The 19,851-nt window shown below is 49.0% G+C and overlaps 1 protein-coding gene across 2 annotated transcripts in view; it reads left to right on the plus strand.

Annotated features, from left to right (window-relative positions):
* Window positions 1-16,848, plus strand: part of SPTBN2 (spectrin beta, non-erythrocytic 2) — a 111,450-nt gene extending 94,602 nt beyond the window's left edge. Inside the window, exons 26-37 of one of the 2 annotated variants that reach the window (XM_088660108.1) lie at window positions 382-586; window positions 1,626-2,000; window positions 2,798-3,042; window positions 3,538-3,676; window positions 4,950-5,034; window positions 5,482-5,678; window positions 6,844-6,992; window positions 7,936-8,011; window positions 10,112-10,347; window positions 11,211-11,384; window positions 12,716-12,758; window positions 14,495-16,848. In XM_088660108.1, coding sequence (XP_088516234.1) covers window positions 382-586; window positions 1,626-2,000; window positions 2,798-3,042; window positions 3,538-3,676; window positions 4,950-5,034; window positions 5,482-5,678; window positions 6,844-6,992; window positions 7,936-8,011; window positions 10,112-10,347; window positions 11,211-11,384; window positions 12,716-12,758; window positions 14,495-14,728 — 2,158 coding nt within the window. In that variant the 3' untranslated portion in view covers window positions 14,729-16,848. The remainder of the gene's footprint in view (window positions 1-381; window positions 587-1,625; window positions 2,001-2,797; window positions 3,043-3,537; window positions 3,677-4,949; window positions 5,035-5,481; window positions 5,679-6,843; window positions 6,993-7,935; window positions 8,012-10,111; window positions 10,348-11,210; window positions 11,385-12,715; window positions 12,759-14,494) is intronic. The other variant, XM_035099449.3, reaches the window with a different exon arrangement.
* Window positions 16,849-19,851: the final 3,003 nt, after the last annotated feature.

A 19,851-nucleotide genomic window follows, 5' to 3' on the forward strand; every position in this document is an offset into this window, starting at 1 on the left:
AATCAGTTTACCAGCTTATTACACCACTCTTTTGTCGGGAGGGAGAAGCCAACCAGGGATCCTGGGATTCCATGCAAAGTGATGACAGCTGGTGGGCCAGCCAGCACTTGCCAGGGCTTTTGAGCCCTGATCTCCTTGACCCCAGTCCTGTTGGGATGTCATTTATCTTAGAAGTCTCAGGGCATGCACCTATTGTGTGAACCAGTTTACCAGCTTATTGCATCACTCTTTTGTAGGGGTGGAAGCCAACCAGGGAGCCTGGGTTTCCATGCAAAATGACGACAGCTGGTGGGCCAGCCAGCACTGCCCACGGCTTTGGAGACCTGAATTCCTTGGCATCCGTGGATGATGTCTGTCCCTCTTGCTTTTCCTTTCCTGCAGTGAACGGATCAATCTCCGGCAGGGCCAAGTGGACAAGCTCTATGCCAGCCTGAAGGACTTGGCTGAGGAGCGCCGGGCCAAGCTGCAGGAACAGCTCCGCCTCTGCCAGCTGAAGAGGGAAGTGGACGATCTCGAGCAGTGGATCTCAGAGCGGGAGGTGGTGGCTGCTTCTCATGAGCTTGGACAGGACTACGAACATGTCACGGTGGGTCTCCCCCTCCCAAGGGATCCCTAACATACCCAGAGGCAGGAATCACCCCTCCAGATCTTTATACCTCCTTCACTGAGGTGGCTGGAGGGTGGACAGGGCATCCAAGTGATCCTAGTTCTGCACCGGGAAACCTCCTATCAATGGTGCATTATTTGCCCTTTTGCATGCACAGCAGGTTCTCTTCCACTGAGCTACATCCCTTCCCAGTAAGATTCCAGTCATCATGGTTCTGAATAAAGGGCTGATTTAAATAGGAACGTAGGGAACTGCCTGCTGTAGAGTCAGATTATTTGTCCAACTATCCACTGTTGTGTCTTCTGATAGCAACTCTCCAAGGTCTCGGTCTCTCTGATCCCCTACTTCTTGAGATCCTAGAACTGAACCAGGGACCTCCTGTGTGCCTTTTTGACCCTTTGCCCTACACACCCTTGGTTTGTTTCCCACCATTGTGCCAGGAGCTGGAGTCAGGAGCAGGTCAGCAATAAAACACCCTGTGTCAGAGAATTCAACTCTTTATTCAACTCTTTCTATTTAGTAGGTCTTGCCCTAGTGAGGCAATTGCCTTCCTACTGCTTTCTAAGGCTGCTCCTCCCCTGGGTCCTTCCCCGGCAATCTGGGGCTCCCTTGTCTTTTCTCTCTTTGCTCCACCCTCTTCATTCCTCTCTATGTTCTGGGAGACCAGGCGGGAGGGGAGCTGGTTGCAGCAAGAGGAGGAGACTCCCTGGCAGCCTGAGTCATCTCTGCCTCTTGGCCCCCCCTCCTCTCCAGCCTCCACTTCTGCCTCTGATTCTGGACTGCTCTTGGCCACAGACTCTTCCTGCTCACCAAACCCAGCTACCTCTTCAGCTTCTGACACCCGCTCCTCCCAGTCTCCCACTTTCCCTTCTGACCACTCATCATTGTCTGACCACCAATCCTTTGGCTCTGAGCCTTCTTCCCCTGGGGTTCCCCAGCTGGTGCCTCCCACTACTCCTCTGCATGAAGCCACTCCATGACAATTGGGACCTTTACAGTGCTCTCTTCTTCCCTACAGATGCTGCGGGACAAGTTCCGGGAATTCTCACGTGACACCAGCACTATCGGTCAGGAGCGTGTGGACGCCGTCAACCGGCTGGCGGACGAGATGATCTCTGCCAGTCACTCTGAAAACGCTACCATCGCCGAGTGGAAGGACAGCCTGAATGAGGCCTGGGCAGACCTCCTGGAACTCATCGACACCCGGAGCCAGATGCTGGCGGCGTCCTATGAGCTGCACCGTTTCTACCACGATGCCCGCGAGACCCTCAGCCAGGTCCAGAACAAGCAGAAGCAGCTGCCCGATGAAGTGGGCCGGGACCTCAACACAGCGGAGGCCATGCAGCGGATGCACAGCGCATACGAGCACGACATCCAGGCGCTCAGTACCCAGGTGCACTTTGGGGACTGGGAAAGGGAATAAAATCAGTGCAAGGTCCAGACTCTGCCTACCGCGGGGGCCGAAGCCAAGTGGAGGAGCATCAGGAGAAGAGTGGAGCAGTCTCCAATGAGCTTTTACTTGTAAACCACTATTTTACAGCAGGTGGCGCTGTGGGTTAAACCACAGAGCCTAGGTAGGGCTTGCCGATCAGAAGGTCGGTGGTTCGAATCCCCGTGACTGGGTGAGCTCCCGTTGCTCGGTCCCAGCTCCTGCCAACCTAGCAGTTCGAAAGCACGTCAAAGTGCAAGTAGATAAATAGGTACCGCTCCAGCGGGAAGGTAAACGGTGTTTCCGTGTGCTGCTCTGGTTTGCCAGAAGCGGCTTTGTCATGCTGGCCACATGCCCTGGAAGCTATACGCCGGCACCCTCGGCCAGTAACGCGAGATGAGCACCGCAACCCCAGAGTCGGTCACGACTGGACCTAATGGTCAGGGGTCCCTTTGCCTTTAAACCACTATTTCTTTAAATTATTTCACCAAAAAAAAATCACACATCACTCGAAAATATTTTTTTTGAACGACAACAACAAAATTGTTTCTTGGGTAATTGCCAATTAGGAATTACACAATTTAGCCAAAAATCTGGAGATCAATTTGTACTAAGCATCACTTTAACCTTGTTTCTACAAGAAAAGTCTCTCCCAGCTCCAGTGGTCAAAATGCAAACATCATTTGCCCTGCCTTGATCAAGGGCCTCGGTGGGAGCACCTGGGACACTCTGTCTCACCTGTGGCTTGTTTGGCTTGGCAGGTGAAGCAGGTGCAGGATGATGCGGCGCGGCTGCAGAAGGCTTATGCCGGCGAGAAGGCAGATGACATCCGGAGGCATGAGCAGTCTGTTAGTGAGGCCTGGTCTGACCTGCTCAGCAGCAGCAGTGGCCGCCGACACCTCCTCCTTGACACTGTTGACAAGTTCCGCTTCTTCCGCATGGTGCGTGACCTCCTACTGTGGATGGATGATGTCAACCTCCAGATAGATGCCCAGGAGAAGCCCAGGTAAGGGTCAGTAGGAGCAGGTCTCCGTAGGTGGCAGGTCTAGTCCCTAACTCACCCAGGCCACATTCACATCATACATTTAAAACACTATGGTGCCACTTTGAGCAGTCATGGCTTCCCCCCAAAGAATTCTGGGAACTGTAGTCCATTAAGGGTGCTGAGAGGTATTAGGAGAACCCCATTCCCCTCTGAGAGGTCCCAGAGATCCCTGTGAAGACAGATTCTTTGTTAAACCACTCTGGGAATAGGGGCCTCCTAGCAACTCTCGGCACTCTGAACAGCTCCCAGAATTCTTTTGGGGAAACTGTAAGTGTTTAAAGTAGTGTGAATGTGGCCATCCTTGGATGTGTCCTTGTGGAATGATGTGCTGGGACCAGACTGGGCCTTTGGGTGTCTCATCCTGCCTGCGCTCCAGCTCCCTACTTGCCCTGCTCTGCTTAAATGTGATTTCTAAGGGAAAGTCTAGTAGCTGGCCTTTCCTACATTCCCCAACAGGGACGTCTCGGCAGCAGACTTGGTCATTAAGAACCACCAAGGGATCAAGGCTGAAGTTGAGGCCCGGACAGACAGCTTCAACGCCTGCATCGCCATTGGCAATGAGTTGTTGGCCAAAGGACACTATGCCTCTGACAAGGTGAGAAGGCCGCCCCTGAACTGATGCAGCTATTGCTTGTTTTTACAGGAAATGTGTACTGATTTTGGAATTATGCACTTTTTAAAGCTCAAGTATGGTTGTGGCCTTTTTTTCAGTTTAAGATAGGCAAGGTAAGTCCTTCTTGCCTTTAAATAAAACAAAAAGAGCCTTATGAAGAGATGCAGCAAGAGACCAGGGCTCAGTTTTGGCATTCCCTGAGCCTTGCATCACAGATGGATGATAAGCTTTCCCCTCCTGAGATGTTCTGCAGCCCCATAATCATTAAAGATCGGGGATGTTTGTCCTCTATTGGCAGCTGCCTAGGTCAAGCTATTTGTCCATCTAGCCCGCCACTGTCTACCTCAGGCATAGGCCAACTCAGCCCTCCAGATGTTTTGGGACTACAACTCCCATCATCCCTGACCACCTGTTAGCTAGGGATGATGGGAGTTGTAGTCCCAAAACATCTGGAGGGCCAAGTTTGCCTATGCCTGGTCTACCTGGAGATGCCACAAATTAACAATCCTGCGCTGTTTTGCATGCAAAACAGGTGCTCCGCCAATAAGCTGTAACCCTTCCCCTAGAAATAAAGTAAGATACTAGTCCACATAGTGCTCAATAAATGGCTTATTTAAATAGGAACATAGGAAAACTGCCTTGGTCTACCTCAGGCACCCCCAAACTGTGGCCCTCCAGATGTTTTGTTCTACAACTCCCAGTTGGTCAGGGATAATGGGAATTGTAGTCCAAAACATCTGGAGGGCCGCAGTTTGGGGATGCCTGGTCTGCCTGGTTCAGTACTGAGCACACTGACTGACAGTGGCTTTCCAGGGTGTCTTCCCCAATACTACCTGGAGATGCCAGGGATTGAACCTGAGGCCTTCTACATGCAAAGCAGATGCTCTGCCACTGAGACATAGCCCTTCCAACATTTAAGTACTCTTTTTATACGTCTGCAGTGAGGTAATGTGAGCATAAGGAGTTAAAAAGAGCTCCACAGCTGGATCAGACCAAAGGGGGCCTGTCTAGTCTAGCATTCCGTTTCCCACAGTAGCCGTACAGAGACAAATTCATGGAGCAGCAGGCTAATCCCCTTTTAAAGCCATCAAAGCTGGTGGCCGTCGTCACATCTTGAGGTAGAGAGTTCCACAGGTAAACCTATGTACAGCGTGAAGGAGACTGCCCCAACGTTCAGATTAATTGGGACGACTCTGGATGACTATTTCCCCCCAGCTAAGCTCCCTCCGCATCTCTCTGCTTTCGTTTTGCTCAGATTGCAGAGAAGTTGACCCAGCTGCAGGACCGACGCAAGGAGATCAATGACAAATGGCGGGAGAAAATGGACTGGTTACAAATTGGTAAGTGGGTGAGGGTGTGCGGGCCCGGGGACTTGGGGAGTGGGGCTTCAGAGGGCTGGAGTTTTGGGGCAGGTTGGGGATGGCATGTGTGGATGCAGCGCACATTATCCCCACAACAACATTTTCAGGGTAGGTTTTTCTGAGAGGTGGTGACTTTAAACCAAGGGCACAGCAGAACTTCATAGCTAAGCTCAGGCCTCCGTGGTCCCAAGAGCGAAGTTCTGCTTCAGGCACCATTGCCATTCTAAGAGAACGAGGGAGATGTCCATGGTCAGTTCTGGCACCTCTTTTTCTAGAAAAATAGCACTGCTCACGAGGGAACGTGGCCCTCAGGTCGAAGAAGGTTCACCATCCCAGAACTAACAGCAAGAATTTGAGACTCAGGATTTGGGGTCCTCACCACTGACTACTCTCTCTTTCTCCCTTCATCCCTCCCTCTGCCCACAGTCATGGAGGTGCTGATGTTTGGGCGGGATGCTAGCATGGCGGAGGCCTGGCTCTCCAGCCAAGAGCCGATTGTGCGTTCTGCAGAGCTGGGTGGCAACGTGGACGAAGTGGAGAACCTCATCAAGCGCCACGAGGGCTTCCAGAAATCAGTTGCTGCCTGGGAGGAGCGCTTCCTGGCACTGGAGAAGCTCACAACGGTCAGTGGGTGAGATCAGGGAGGGCGGGGGGGTCAGGTGAATCCTTGGGAGGCTTGTGGGAAGTGCCCGAGTCAGCTGTTAGCCACTGACCCTTGGCCCCAGTCTTCACATTACACCAGCCTGGTTCACAGAGGCATGAAGATTCTGTTTTCAGCAAACAGCTCTTCCTAGGCCAATCCTCCGTGAATTTGTCTGGTCCCAAAGGCCCATCTCACAATGAGGGCAATAAGGCGAAGGCAATTGGTTTCTAAATTCCTCAGCTCCAGACCCAGGGGTCAAATTCAGCCCTCCAGGCCTCTGTTTCTGGCTCTCACAACTTTTCCCAGGCCACATCCCCTCTCCAGCCCTACTGCACGCCCTGAATGTTTCTGCCTGGCTGGAACATGTCCTTGAACACCTCTTATAGAAACTAGACTATTGTACAGAGGTAACATTTACATTCATTGCTCCACCCAACCTTTGCCTCTGGCCCTGCTGACCCCGGGCATACAGCCCTCAAAAAGTTGCCATAAGAGAGGGTTCCTCACCCCTGATGTGTGGACCTGTAGTAGGGTCAGTTGCTATGGACAGACATCATGATCCAAAGGCAACCTCTGCTTTGGCCTGCTTCCTTTTCAAAGAAAGTACCTCTAGGCAGGACTTGTGCCAGGCCTCCCCTTACGCAGAGAGATGTGGTTGCCTCAAGCAGCTAACTTCGTGAATTAAAAGTGCACCACCATGGCAGGCAGGACTTTTTTTCCCAGCCAGAACTCTGAGCTGGCATCCTAGTCCCCCTTCCAACGTGGCTGAAGTTGAAGCACACCAGGCAGAGCACACATTAGAAAACATATCCACACCCCCTTATTTAAACTGCCATGCCTTCTAACTTTGGCTCTTATCGCCTCCCACATACTCATGTAGCGCCATGCCTTTACCCTGGCCTGCAATACTAGATATATTTTTCAGGCGCGCCCTATCCTTCTGATTGTAATTTGTTTTAAAGGAGTTTAATGTTGCCTTTCTATGTTGTAACCCTTCCTGGGACCTTAATGATGAAAGGTGGTCAAGAAATACGAGTACATAAATAAAATGGTCTCCTTACCTAAACTGAAAAGGAAAAAATGGACCCAACATTTGCTTCTTTTTGACAACCTTGTTCCATCAGTTTTTTCTCCTTTTCCTCCAGCTGGAAGAGAATGAACGTCGCCGACGTGAGCAGGAGGAAGCGAGGAAAAAGAGGCCCCTGACTCCGCCTCTGCCAGAACCCACAGCCACAATGCAACAGAACCAGCATCTGGAAATGCCACATGCTCCCGGTACCGGCCATGACGCCCGGTGAGAGTTGTTTCAGGGGAAGAAGAAGGACATTTGGAGTGGCAGAGCAGGCAGAGTGCTGTGACTGATTCAGTACAGAAGAAAAGTAGAATGCAAAATTAAATCCACTCCACAACTGTTGTTCTAACACAGGCTTCCTCCAGATGTTTTTGGCCCATGATCCCTAGCTAGCAGGACCAGTGATCAGGGATGATGAGAATTGTAGTCTCAAAACTTCTGGAGGGCCGAGGTTGAGGAAGCCTGTTCTAACACCTAATATTATTTTTAAGAATTAGGAGAAAAGTGTGTTTGTATATGTATTTATCGTGAAAATTACATTTGCAGGAACTGGGGATAGCGGAGAGAAGAAAAGGCTGTTAAAGGAAAATGGTTGATTACCCACCTGAATATTTAATGGAAAGATAAACTGGGTGGGTGGGGAAAGATTTGTTTTATTTTATTTAAACCAGCTTCCATTGAGAACTTTCTGGTGGTAAGAGCTATTTGACAGTGGAACAGACTACTTTGGAACGTGGTGGGCTCTCCTCCCTTTGAAGATTTTAAGCAGAGGTTGGATAGCCATCTTCCTGAGAATTGTTCAGCTGTGATTCCTGTGTCATTAGGGGGTTGGATTTGATGACCCTTGGGGTCCCTTCCAATTCCCCTGCAATTCTGTGATGAGAGATTTAAGTCAGTGTACAAAGCTTTGAATAAAATTGCACACAGTATGAAAGGACGATAACAGCATTATAGAGCAGGAATCAGAAATGAAACATTGTCAAACTATTGTACCTTCTCTGTAGGTACTCCCTCTGAGCCCCCCAAAAGACGAGCATTTGCAAAATGCTGGCAGCAAGCCATAGCGTTGTAGCAGCAAAATACAACATGGGAGATAAAGAGATATACTGTGACCTGGTGTGCTTGAACTTCAGCACAGACTCACACACCTTTCTGTCTTCCCCAGGAGCCCTGGAGAGCGAGGCTTGTCGCTGGAGTTACCATCTCTGAATGGGATTGACCCCGATTCCGAGTCTCCACAGGTGAGGCATGGATACTAAGGAGTGATGACTGGGGACAGGACTGGGACACAGAGGTGATTGGTTGGCGAGTAAGGCTTGAGGTGGAATCCTAGAACCATAGGGTGGCAAGGGATGAATAGTCAACCCTGAGTTAAAAAAAGAAAATTCCACTCAGTTTTCCCAAGAGAAAAAAATGGCATTTGGTTCTGAACCATTCATCAGCTGTTCTGTAGTTTTGGAAGCCCCCAGTGGCTCAGAAGAAGGAGAAAGAGAATACAGGATCTCTTAGTAGTGTGGCGCTTTGGTTAGAATGTCAGACTAGGACTCGAGAAACACCAGGGCAAAGTCAGGAAGTTTAATGGGTGAATTGGGCATAACCTACTTCATAGGGTTGTTCTGAAGATAAAACTGGGGAAGGTGGAGAGAAGTATTGGTGGGATATAAATGGAATAAACAAATACCAATAAATTATCCAAGTCCCAAGCTGCCTCTTAAGACCTACCCTCCCCACCAAACACCTGTGCCAATGCAGGTGTGTTTCCTTTCAAAATCCAGCTTTCGGAAAGGTCTCTGGCTTCATTCTTTCCCAGCTATAACCAAACTTAAATGGCTTCAGGTCTTGGTTTGTTCAGCAGAGCAGCACAGGAGAGCCGTGGTGGTGGGATGTTGCGATCTGTGGCTCTTGATGCCATTGCTGTGCTGGATGTGCAGGAAGTAGTTTCACCTCCTGGACATCTGCTATAGAAGTACAATAGGCTGGCAGAAGAGGGATGCATGGATAGAATTTGCTGTCTTCACTGGTGTGGAATTCCTGGTCCCCTTCTGCTGATCAGGATCCAGTACAAGACTAATTTTCTTAATTTTTCATGCTTTTTCCAAATTACTTTTTGTTAATATACAGTATAAACATTGTAAATAATAATGATGATTTATTCTATTCACATCCCACCTTTCTCCCATTGAGGAATTTGTGCAGTGTTTGCATTTTCCCCTTGCCACTTGCTGCTCTTCCTCAGTTGTTTTCTCCCACTGACAGCATTTATAGTGTAAGCTCCTTGGGACTGAGACTTGTCATTTATATATCTAAGCTTACATTACTCTGCAAAGTACCAAATAAAGATATAACACAGGTGTCAGGGTGGCCGGATTAGGCTACTTCAGAGTAACGACTCTACACAGCTCTGCATTTTGTCTTTTATTGGTGCTGAGTATTTACAGTGCTAATGGCAGTGCTATTTACAAAGACACATCTGTTCAGCTTGAATCAGAACCTCCAAGTGGCTTTTGGCGCGTCTTGCGCCAGCATAACAACTTGGGGAGACCCATCCTCTTCCCCCGACGCTTTCTGCGAAGTTCCAGAGTTGGGGGGACTGGTCTGCCCCCCTTCCTTCCCCCTTCCTGTCCCACCTGGGACGATGGCTCTTCTACCCTGCCAGAGCCTTGGACACCACTTCCTGTTTCCCCACTTGAGCTGGAGCTTTCCCTCTTTTCAGCCTCGCTCAGGGCTGGGCTGGAACTCAGGAGGGGAGGGGCTTCGCGATATCCCTTGCCCCTCACAACAGGCATCCCCAAAGTTCGGCCCTCCAGATGTTTTGGACTACAATTCCCACCATCCCTGACCACTGGTCCTGTTAGCTAGGGATCATGGGAGTTGTAGGCCAAAACATCTGGAGGGCCACTGTTTGGGGGTGCCTGCTATAACAGCTCTGCAGAAATAGATGAGGAGAAAAGACATCCTTACTTACTTCCACTCCTCTCTTCCTGTGAGCCACAGCTGAAGCCCTGTATAGCTTTGTAGGCCAATGGGCATGTTCAGAAAATGAAATCTTGGCATTGTTTACTAACTAAGGTTAGTGGCTAACTCGCAAGGATCTGGAAGCCAGCTTAAAACTCTGGCTTCATATTCTTACTTGACCATCGTTTCCTAGTTCAAATGCAACAGGAAACTATGGTCAACTGTGGCTTTCTAGTTTCTTTGCTTGCCTGAAGGAAGAAGTGAAGCAGCTGCACGAAGCTTGTTCGTATCTTGGTGGAAAAGTGGACAGTAGCAAGGATACAACAACTAAAAAGGGTGTGTGTGTTTTTACAACCCCATAACTCAGCACCTCCTGTCTCATGCAGATTTCAGAGACATCTGGTACGGTAAACGGGTCACGAATGGATTCCTTGTCCAAGGGGAAGGAGCCCAGCCCAACCCCATCACCTCATCTCCATTCCAAACCACCTGCCTACAGCGATCCCACTCAGTTGGCCACACTGGCCCCGCGCACGCCAGACCCCTCGGCCTCAGAGCAGATGGAAGGGATGTTGTGTCGGAAGCAGGAAATGGAGTCTCACGGCAAAAAGGCAGCCAACAGGTGAGCTCCGCATGTTTGTGTGTGTGAACCTGGGGTGCTGGATAGGTTTGCCATACGTCAGGAAAATTCTGTACATGTCCTGGTTTTCAGGTGTAAAAATGGTGTTGGGGGAATTTTTTCGAATTGGCAAAATGTCAGGGAAATGTATGGCAATGTGATGGGAAAAGCTCAACAATATTGGGGTCTCTCTAAAATAAAGCTCAACAACTTTGTGGGTGTCCGGAATTTTACTTTTTGAAAGTAAACCCTAGTGTTGGAGAATGATTCTACTTGTGGGCATAAGACAAGGCCATTGAAACCTTGAGTAAAACCTATCTATCTGCCTATTTCAGTGGCAGAGCACCTGCCTTGCATCCAGCCGGTCCCACGTTCAGTCCCCAACACCTCCATGTTAGACTGGGAAGGACCCTGGAGAGTTGCTGCCAGTCAGTGTAGACAATACAGAGCTTGGATGGACCAGAAGGCAGCTCCAGTGCCCCTATCTAATGATTTCCTATATGAAACAGTACTGTATCATCATTTTGTTTATTCATTTCAACGTTAGTTAGTCTCTAAGTCAGTGTACAGTAATGTTAAAAAGATACGGTAAACATAAAGTTACAACCAACCATAAAGTCTGAAAACGTTCTTAAAACACTTGCTGAAGTAAAATAAAAAAGACTTGAATTCAAAGAAGTTGTCACAGTGGTTTAAGTCCCTAAAATAAAAACACATACACAGGAATAAAGTTTGCAAATCATTCCGGATTTAAACAGACACAACTTCTGCTGCTTCTAGCCCACTGTGGGGAGGGGGGAGTGCAGGGGAGTGAAAGGGGTGCTTGAGAAATGCTCACAGGTCCCTTCTTACCCCCACCTTGCCAGGTCCTGGCAGAACATCTACTGCATTGTCCGGAAGGGCAGCCTGGGCTTCTACAAGGACAGCAAGAGTGCCAGTCACGGCATCCCTTACCATGGCGAAGTGCCCATCAGCTTGCAAGGGGTGCAGTGCAACGTTGCTCTGGACTACAAGAAGCGCAAGCACGTCTTTAAGCTTGGGTAGGTCAGCAAGGTTCTTTCGGCCAAGTGGCATTGACCACACTTCCTGATTTTGTGTTCTTGTTTCTGAATGTACCACTGGATACTCTCTGCCCATGCAGCTTAACTGCCGTGACTCACAGCTGTGGATGAGAGAGGATCTGTCCATTTTGCTTCCCTCCATTTCTCATTTTTTTCCAGTCTCAAAATTGCTTCTCCACGTTTCCACAGCGATTCTTATTTTAAAATCTTTGTGAAGATCCTTCAGCATTTTTGTGAGCATTTCTTCTGTGCACAGCTTTGACCAGAGCACACATATACGCAAGCAGTTTCTTCTAATATAGTGCATGCTTTGTATGTTATTTTCGCTAAAATAATTTGCTTTTATGCACCCTTTCCTCTAATACATGCATTCTTTGGTGGGAGCACTGCATAGCAAATTTTGGATGAGTGCAGATTTTGAAGGATGGCTGTGCTTTGGTTTTTGTATTGTTTCAGAAAATGCAAATTTGAAAAATTCAACATTAAATTTGAACTGAATGCAATGTCTCTCACAGCCCCGGGGGGGGGGGGGCTGTAAGCTGTGGGCCGGGGAATCTTGTTGTAGCTCTCAGCCCTGGGCATCTTCAGAACTGTAGCGAAAGCCACTGCAGATCAGTTCACAGAATTTTCAGCACCCACTACAGTGCAAAAGTGCTGTTCTAACGGCAGAGTCCCATGCATGCATTCAGAAGGTGTTAATATCAGGTAAGCTTGTCTAACAGGTGGTGAGGGGGCAACAGAAAACAGATCACTTTTAGGCCATTTGGTTTCCCTTCATTGAATAAATGAACATAGAGGAGCATTGCAGGATGGTCCCAACAGTACCGGTATATACAGAAATATACAGGGCTATCTTTATTTTTTAGCCATTCATTCATTTGTATTTTCCAGTGAGAAATTTAGTAACGTGTAAAAAGGTAACAGAGGGGGAAGACGACACCTAAATATTCAAACTCTGCTTTTGACAGCTTATTCAGTTTCTATTGTATTGTCTTATACTGCACCTTGAATTGCAGAGGGCGGGGGTCCTGTTTCCTGTAAAGAAGGCAGGTGGGTGGTGTTTTTGGTAGTTTACTTGTAGTAATATCTTACGATTGTGTACTGGCTTTTTCTCAATAATTATGTTTTTAAAAAAGAAAAGGCAAGTATGTTTAGGACTTTGTGTTTTGCACAAAGTAATGTGACTGTTTTTTAGCCACACTGCTGTGATTCCTAGCTCCTGTTAGCAGAAGGATTGGAGTTTGGATATGATCCACAGACAGGCACCAGGGCGATTCTTACCTTCCTTCTCTCTCTCTCTCCCCTTGCAGGTTAGCGGACGGCAAAGAATTTTTATTCCAGGCCAAGGATGAGGTGAGTAGAGGTCCAATTCTGCAAATTCTGCTTCTAGAGGACAGGCGGCTCCAAGGCTTCTGGCCCTCTTCCCCAACATGAAGCCAAATTGTGGTCCTCATCTCAGCTCCCAACTCTTCCTCCTACAATAGCATCGGGAACAGCCTGGTTTGGGAGCTGCTGAATCAGACTGATGGTCCATCTAGCACAGGGTCCCCAAACTAAGGCCCGGGGGCCGGATGCGGCCCAATTGCCTTCTAAATCCGGCCCGCGGACGGTCCTGGAATCAGCATGTTTTTACATGAGTAGAATGTGTCCTTTTATTTAAAATGCATTTCTGGGTTATTTGTGGGGCCTGCCTGGTATTTCTACATGAGTAGAATGTAGTCCTTTTATTTAAAATGCACCTCTGGGTTATTTGTGGGGCATAGGAATTAGTTCATTATTTTTTTTCAAAATATAGTCCGGCCCCCACAAGGTCTGAGGGACAGTGGACCGGCCCCCTGCTGAAAAAGTTTGCTGACCCCTGCCGCACATCAAGTGGCAGTAGCTCTCTGGGGTATCCGATGGGCCTTTTCCCCAGCCAAACCTTGAAATGGTGGGGATTTTAACCTGGGATGTTCCTCAGCACATGGCTATGGGGCCCCTCCTCACTTTCATCTGAATGCCTAGATTTTTTCTGAAAGTCTGTATGGAAAAAATGGGTACATTTAAGGCATGCAGCTTCTCCCCAAGGAATCCTAGGAACTGTAGTTTATAAGGGTGCTGGGAATTGTAGCTCTGTGGGGCATGAACTGCTGTTCCCAGGATTTTTGGGGGGGAGACACGTGCTTTGAATGTGTGCCAAATGTGCTTTAAATGTACAGTGCGGATGTGCTACTCAAAAGGTTCCAGTGCTGCTCAAAAGCCACACCCTTTGACTTGGGTGCCCCTCCTCCTCCTGATCTCAGGATTGGGACGGGCTCTAGATCAGGCACCCCCAAACTGCGGCCCTCCAGATGTTTTGGCCTACAACTCCCATGATCCCTAGCTAACAGGACCAGTGGTCAGGGATGATGGGAATTGTAGTCGAAAACATCTGGAGGGCCGAAGTTTGGGGATGCCTGCTCTAGATGTTTCTTGCCCTCACTCTATGCTCTTTTTAACCCATGCCTGGAAATAGGAGGAAAATAGTTTCCTCTGCCTCCAATGCTAGGAGTCAAGTGCCACCGATTTAAGTTGCCAGAAGAGCACTGTCCATGCACAAGAAAGGAGGTCATAGCAGGATTGGGGTGGAGAGGGGGGAGCCTTAAGGTTTTCAGAGGTACAGAAATGGGGGGGGGGGCAACCCCAGCACAGCCCAATGAGGATCGGGTGTTCTATGGAATGTTGACTGAAAAATCAAGTGACTGGAGGAATGGAAGGGTGTATTTTAGAGCAACACTTAGTTGCAGATCCCACTTGTGTCTGAACCTGCAGCAGCCAATGTTGTGCCATCCAGATGTTTTGGACTACAATTCCCATCAACTCAGGCCATTGGCTGTGCTGGGTGAGGCTGATGGGAATTAGAGTCCATAAAATGAAAGGAGCCGCCCATCTGTACTAGCCCAGCCTCCAATTCCAAAGCCCTTAATATCCACCCTCCCTTATATACCCCTTAGAGGGGGAATGGTGCCTTTTCTCAGGGGCATGCTGGGGGGGGGAAGCACTCCGCACATGCTCAGAAAGACTATCGGCTCATGCTTTGCCCCCTCTCCCACTTCTTCCCCCCATCCCAGGCTGAGATGAGCAGCTGGATGAGAGTCATCAACGCTGCAGCTGCCTGTGCCGCAACGCCACAAGGCCCTGCAGAGGACCAGCCGCCGCTCATCAGCAAAGGAATGACCCGGGCCTTGACCATGCCTCCCGTCTCGCCTAACAGCGCCCAGGAAGGGACCGTCACTCTGCGTAGCAAAGAGTCCAAGGAAAAAGACCGCGAGAAACGCTTTAGCTTTTTCAAGAAGAACAAATAAGGGGCCACACCCGGAGAAGTGGGGCAGGGTGGGGGCTGCAGCTGCCGAATCTGTACAGAACTGATCATCAGAGCGGGCATGGCGGGGGGCTTTGGACTGGGGGGGGAGGGAGGGAGGGGCCGGGGCATGACACAGCTGATGGAGACCACAGTTGTTTTTCTTTTTTTAGTACTGCAGATTGCATGAAGCATCTTCAAACTTTACGAGGAATGCCTCTCCTCCTGACTCCCCGCCCTCCAACAAAAGAAAAAAAAACTAAACAAGCCATGCTGCCTCTATCGAATCACATTTGCAGAAGCCCCTGGCAGAGATGCTGCATTGGAGGGTGGGGGGCAGGCTGCCTTGAGGTGGGAGGGAAGGGGGGGTTGTTGAACTCTGGGTGTGATGGGTGCACATCTGGGTCATCGAGTGATGGGTGCTGCGCAGGTCATGGGGAGAGGGAGGAGGACGGCCCACTACTTCCATTCAATAGGAGCAGCGGGATCCTGACCTTTCTGTCTGGGATTGCAACGGCATGGGCTCTGTGCGAAAGTTTTCCGTTTCCAGGTGCCATCAAAACTTTGTCGGAGGTGAAATGGACTGTTCAGGGTTTTGTCGTTGAGAATATTCTCCTATGATCTCATCCCTAGCCAGGAAATGCTCCCACTGCCTGAGGAGCCCCACCACCCCACCCCCATTTTCCTCCCTGTGATACCTGATATGCTCCATCACATTTTTGCAGCCTCCTGAAATGGGCCCTGTCCTGAAGCCGGACAGCAAGGAACAAGATTGGGTTGGTTTTGAAGAAAAGCCTCTTTTCTCAGTGCACTGCTGGACCCAACCCTTGCTCTCTTGTCTTTCCCCTCCAAATTTATTTTTTTTAGCTAAATCATGTCCCCAGCAGCTGTCTATAAACAGTAGCTAAGCGACCTTCTCAATGGGTAAGGAAGTGAGTTCCCCTTTAATTAAGGACCCCGGTACTCTGCTTTCATCAGGGATGGGTAGAAGTTAGATTGGAATCTTGTTAGTAGATCTCTGGCTGTTTTGTGGTAGATCGGCAAGAGGTTTTGACTCCTAATGACAATAGCAACAACTGCCTCCTGCCTCAAATCAGATTGCTTTGGGAGGGAGTTAGCAGGAGTGGATTTTTGTATGAAAGGATTTGTGATCTTGATACTGGATACTGATCACTACTTCCTGGACTCAGCACATGCTCAGAGGGCACACTTTCATCCTTAATTCTTATTAAGTCCTCAGTACATTTGCTCAGTTGAGTTCCTGTTGTTGCACCTGGCTCCAGGTGGTAGATCTCAGGGTTGTAGTGGGGGGGGGAAACAAAGTAGATCCCTCAGGCCTACACTCTGCCCAGGCCTGGATTAGGGTTACGCTACCTAAGCAGGGAGAGGGTGTTTAAATGGAGGCATTGTGGGTGAGCGAGGTAGGGGACTAAGCCCCCCCCCACCTACATCTAGTCTTTGAAACTGCCTCCTCCACTGTGATTCTTACACTTTCGCAGGCCTCCAGACTGGGAGCAGACCCGGGATAAACAGGTGGTTACAGGAGAGGGGCAAAAGTCTTGCATGAGACAAGTTTAGCCGCCTTCTGTCTACCAAGGCCAGTTCCAGGTTTTTGGGGAGCGGGGGCTGGCAAAGTACCCCTCTGGACCCAGGCTTATTGGCCAGCTGGTTCTTGAAAACCAGCAGCCACTTTTATTTTCCCACAATACCCTTGGTGCCCCTGGAGCATTGTGGGAAATTTTAAAATGGCAGGCATCTTCCTAGACACCACCAGAGAAGCCAATGGTTTGCGGGGGGCTAAACCATATGTTGGCACCACTTGGGCCAAAGCAGGCATTGCTGCTGGTAGATAGGCCATCTGCAAGAGGCACCCATCACTTCCACTTTAGATCATATCCCCTTCTGTCATTCACTCTCACTTTCTCTCTCTCTCTCTCTCACACACATGCTTTGCTGGCTGGGACTGATGGAAGTGGTAGTGCAGAACACCTGGAGCTCACCAGGATTGGAAAGACTTGTTCTACAGCAGTGGGGCAGAGCTGCATCCCAAGAGACACCTCCTGCCAATCACAATTATCTATGGCTCTGGTAATCCATGCCACTGTTATAAAGATCATTCACACACCCCTGCCTTTTTCTGGCCTTCATTTCCTCATTTTGTATGAGCTCAAACATCTAATCCAGCAAAACTCTCAAGCAGCACCTCTTGTAAGTTCTTGGCATCTGTTATACCAACCTTCTCCAACTGGATGCCCTCCAGATGTTTTGAACTACAACTGCCATCAGCTCCAGGTAACACGTCTATGCTACTTGGGGCTAATGGGAGTCTGGGTCCAAATCACTTAGAGGCTTCGTGCTGGAGGAAGTTACGGTACATGGAAGTATCCTGCCTGTGAACATGGACATTTCTCTCTGCACTACTGTGGCTCATAGCAGCTTCTATACTTCCCAGCCACAGGTCCAGTCTCCACATCCTGTGGCCATGAGTCATTCTGTTCTGTCTTAAAAGGAAGACTTTGGAATCAAAAGGGAGCAAATGCATTGTGTTCTGGGCACTGGTTGTATTTTATTTTATTTTGCAAAGTGTCCCGAAAATAACTCCACTCTGGGCCCTTTTTAAAGAAAAAGCAGCAGGAAAGGTTGTTCCTGAAGGCTATATTGAAGGGAGCCAGTTTACATGACTGGCACATGCGTATTCGGGTGGTGGTGGTTGGGTATTGCAAGAACCGCATTGCTTTGCCCGGTTGTAGGAACTGAGGTTGCTCTGTTGGGTCTACCTGGATTCGATGTCCATCGAAACCTCACCAGCTTGCCTGATCTCTGCAGGCGTGGAATCCCACTGCTGATCTTCACATCCTGCACAGCTGTGTCCTTGCTCCATTCCCGTTTTTTCTAGCTCTGGTTTTTGACCTGTGTGTGCCTTCCTTTTCATAATCATATGCTGCCCTGCCTGCTACACTTCCGCTCCCCACCCCACCCCACCCCCTTACCATGTGAAGATAACACTGCGCCGTCACCCTTGCCACAAAGGATGCAGAGGCTGCCTCAGCGCAGGGCCCACAGCAGGGTGCACAAAACCCAGAGGGCAGCCATCGCCCGCCTCCTGACAATCTGGATTACAGGAGGCGACTTGGGAAGAGGGTTCTGTTTCTGAGGGAGGGGGCCTGGCTTTTAAAAGCAGGGCACTCTGTGCCTTCCCAGCACACCTGTCAGGGGTCCCTGCTCCCAAGCAGCGTCCCGGTGGTGTATCCGTGCTTGTGGGAGACGGTTATTCATGTGTTTGCAGTGGCATCTGTTCCAATCTTTTTGGACAAATAAAAAGAATCTGTGTAGAGAGTAGCCAGCCTGTCTCATTCCTGCCCACCTGTTCCGACGGCAGCAAAATCTGAAATCCCCTCCCTGTGTTGCTGTCTCTGCGTTAAAAGGCAAATAGGCTGAGCAGGATCTTATTTATTTATTTATTAAAATACCTCTATACCACCAAATGATAAAAAAATATACCACAGTGGTTCACAACATTAAAAAGATAAAAACCACATACCGGTAATAAAAGTTAAATTTAAAAGCAAAAAAGTTTTAAAACAAGTCTGCTTGGTCAGTTGCTTTTTTAAGATGGAGAGAGCTGCCTGATGATAGGCAGGGGAAGCTTTCCAAAGCGGAGAAAAGCTGCAAAAAGTGATAATGCAGGGACATGTATGGAGTTGGTATTTTCAGGCACCTTGACAGGGTCCCCTCTGCTGATCACCAGAGCCTATTGCTGCAATTCTCACCCTTGTCACCTACAAACCTCTTCTCACTCGTCTGCCCTTTCTCTCTGGGAAACAGTAAAGATTGGGCTCAGAATGAGTGGCTGCAGGGAGGAGAGACACATGCACTGCAGCTTGCCCAAGGGTTTCCCTGGAGAGTCAATGCCAGTGTTGAGCTAGAAAAGCCTGACTTGGGCCAAGGCAGCTGCTCCTGTTAAAAACCCTGAGTCTGCAGCTTACAACACTTTACTGCACCCCAAGAGGAGACCCATCATTTGAAGTGGAAACATAATTGGATAAGTATTGTTAACCCAAAGTGGGGAGACTCCTCCACCTCCACCCCCGCCTTCAGGCTTCTTTATAGACTGGCTACTGCCATCAGCTTCCTTCAGTGTAACTTAGGCTTCCACCTTTTTTTTAAAAAAAAAAGGCTGACAGTGCTTCTGTGTCTTTAACAGACATAACACAGGCAAAAGTTTAGCATAAAAGGAGCCCTGATAAACAAGAGTCCATCTCTAGTGCATTGCAGAGTTGGAAGAGACCCCAAGGGTCATCTACTCCCAACTCTACAATTTTGTGATTCTATTTGCCCCGTCAATAGCTACCAGCCATTATGGCTGTGCTCTACCTCCACTGCCAAGAGATAGCATGCCTAAATGCCAATTGCGGGGGAGGAGTGTTGCACTCAGGTCCTCCTTGCAGGCTTCCCATAGGCATCTGGTTGTCCAATGAGAGAACAGGATGCTGCACTAGGTGGGCCTTTGGCCTGATCCAGCAGCCAGACTCTTTAAGATCTTAACAACAGCCAGGGAGACTCACCAGCATGAATTATGTCTTGTCTGCTAATTGATATTCAGGTTGCACCTGTTCCACTTAACCATCACTGTCCATAGCCTTCAGTGGGCATCTCCTCTGTGATGCTTAATTAGAAGAAAAGTACAGCCCCATCCCCCCCTTGTTCAGACCTTATCTGGGATACTTCCCTTTGACACACTGCATCTGCCCACTGGAAAAAAGCTTTCCCTACTGGATTTCTGCCCATACTGTGAGCTATGAATGAGTGGGTGGGTGGAACAACTGAAAAGAATAAAATTTCTATGCTGCTTCAGACATCCTACAGAGAATCCCCACAATCAGAGCTATTTTTGGTGATACTCTGTTCTCATTTCATCCTCACGGTGACCCTGGGAGGTAGGTTAGGCTGAGATATAGTGACACAGTAAGCTTCACGGCTGGAGACCCAAAGCGTGGTTATTGTCCAACACTAACCATTATGCCACACTAGCTCTCAGACAATTTTCAGGAGTCTTCCTGAGTCCTACCAGGCAATGCTAGGAATTGAACTTGGGAACTGCATAGTATGTATTCTACCATTCGGTAT

This window comes from Zootoca vivipara, chromosome 16 (genome assembly GCF_965207765.1).
Source record: "Zootoca vivipara chromosome 16, rZooViv2.hap1.1, whole genome shotgun sequence".
Taxonomy (NCBI): domain Eukaryota; kingdom Metazoa; phylum Chordata; class Lepidosauria; order Squamata; family Lacertidae; genus Zootoca; species Zootoca vivipara.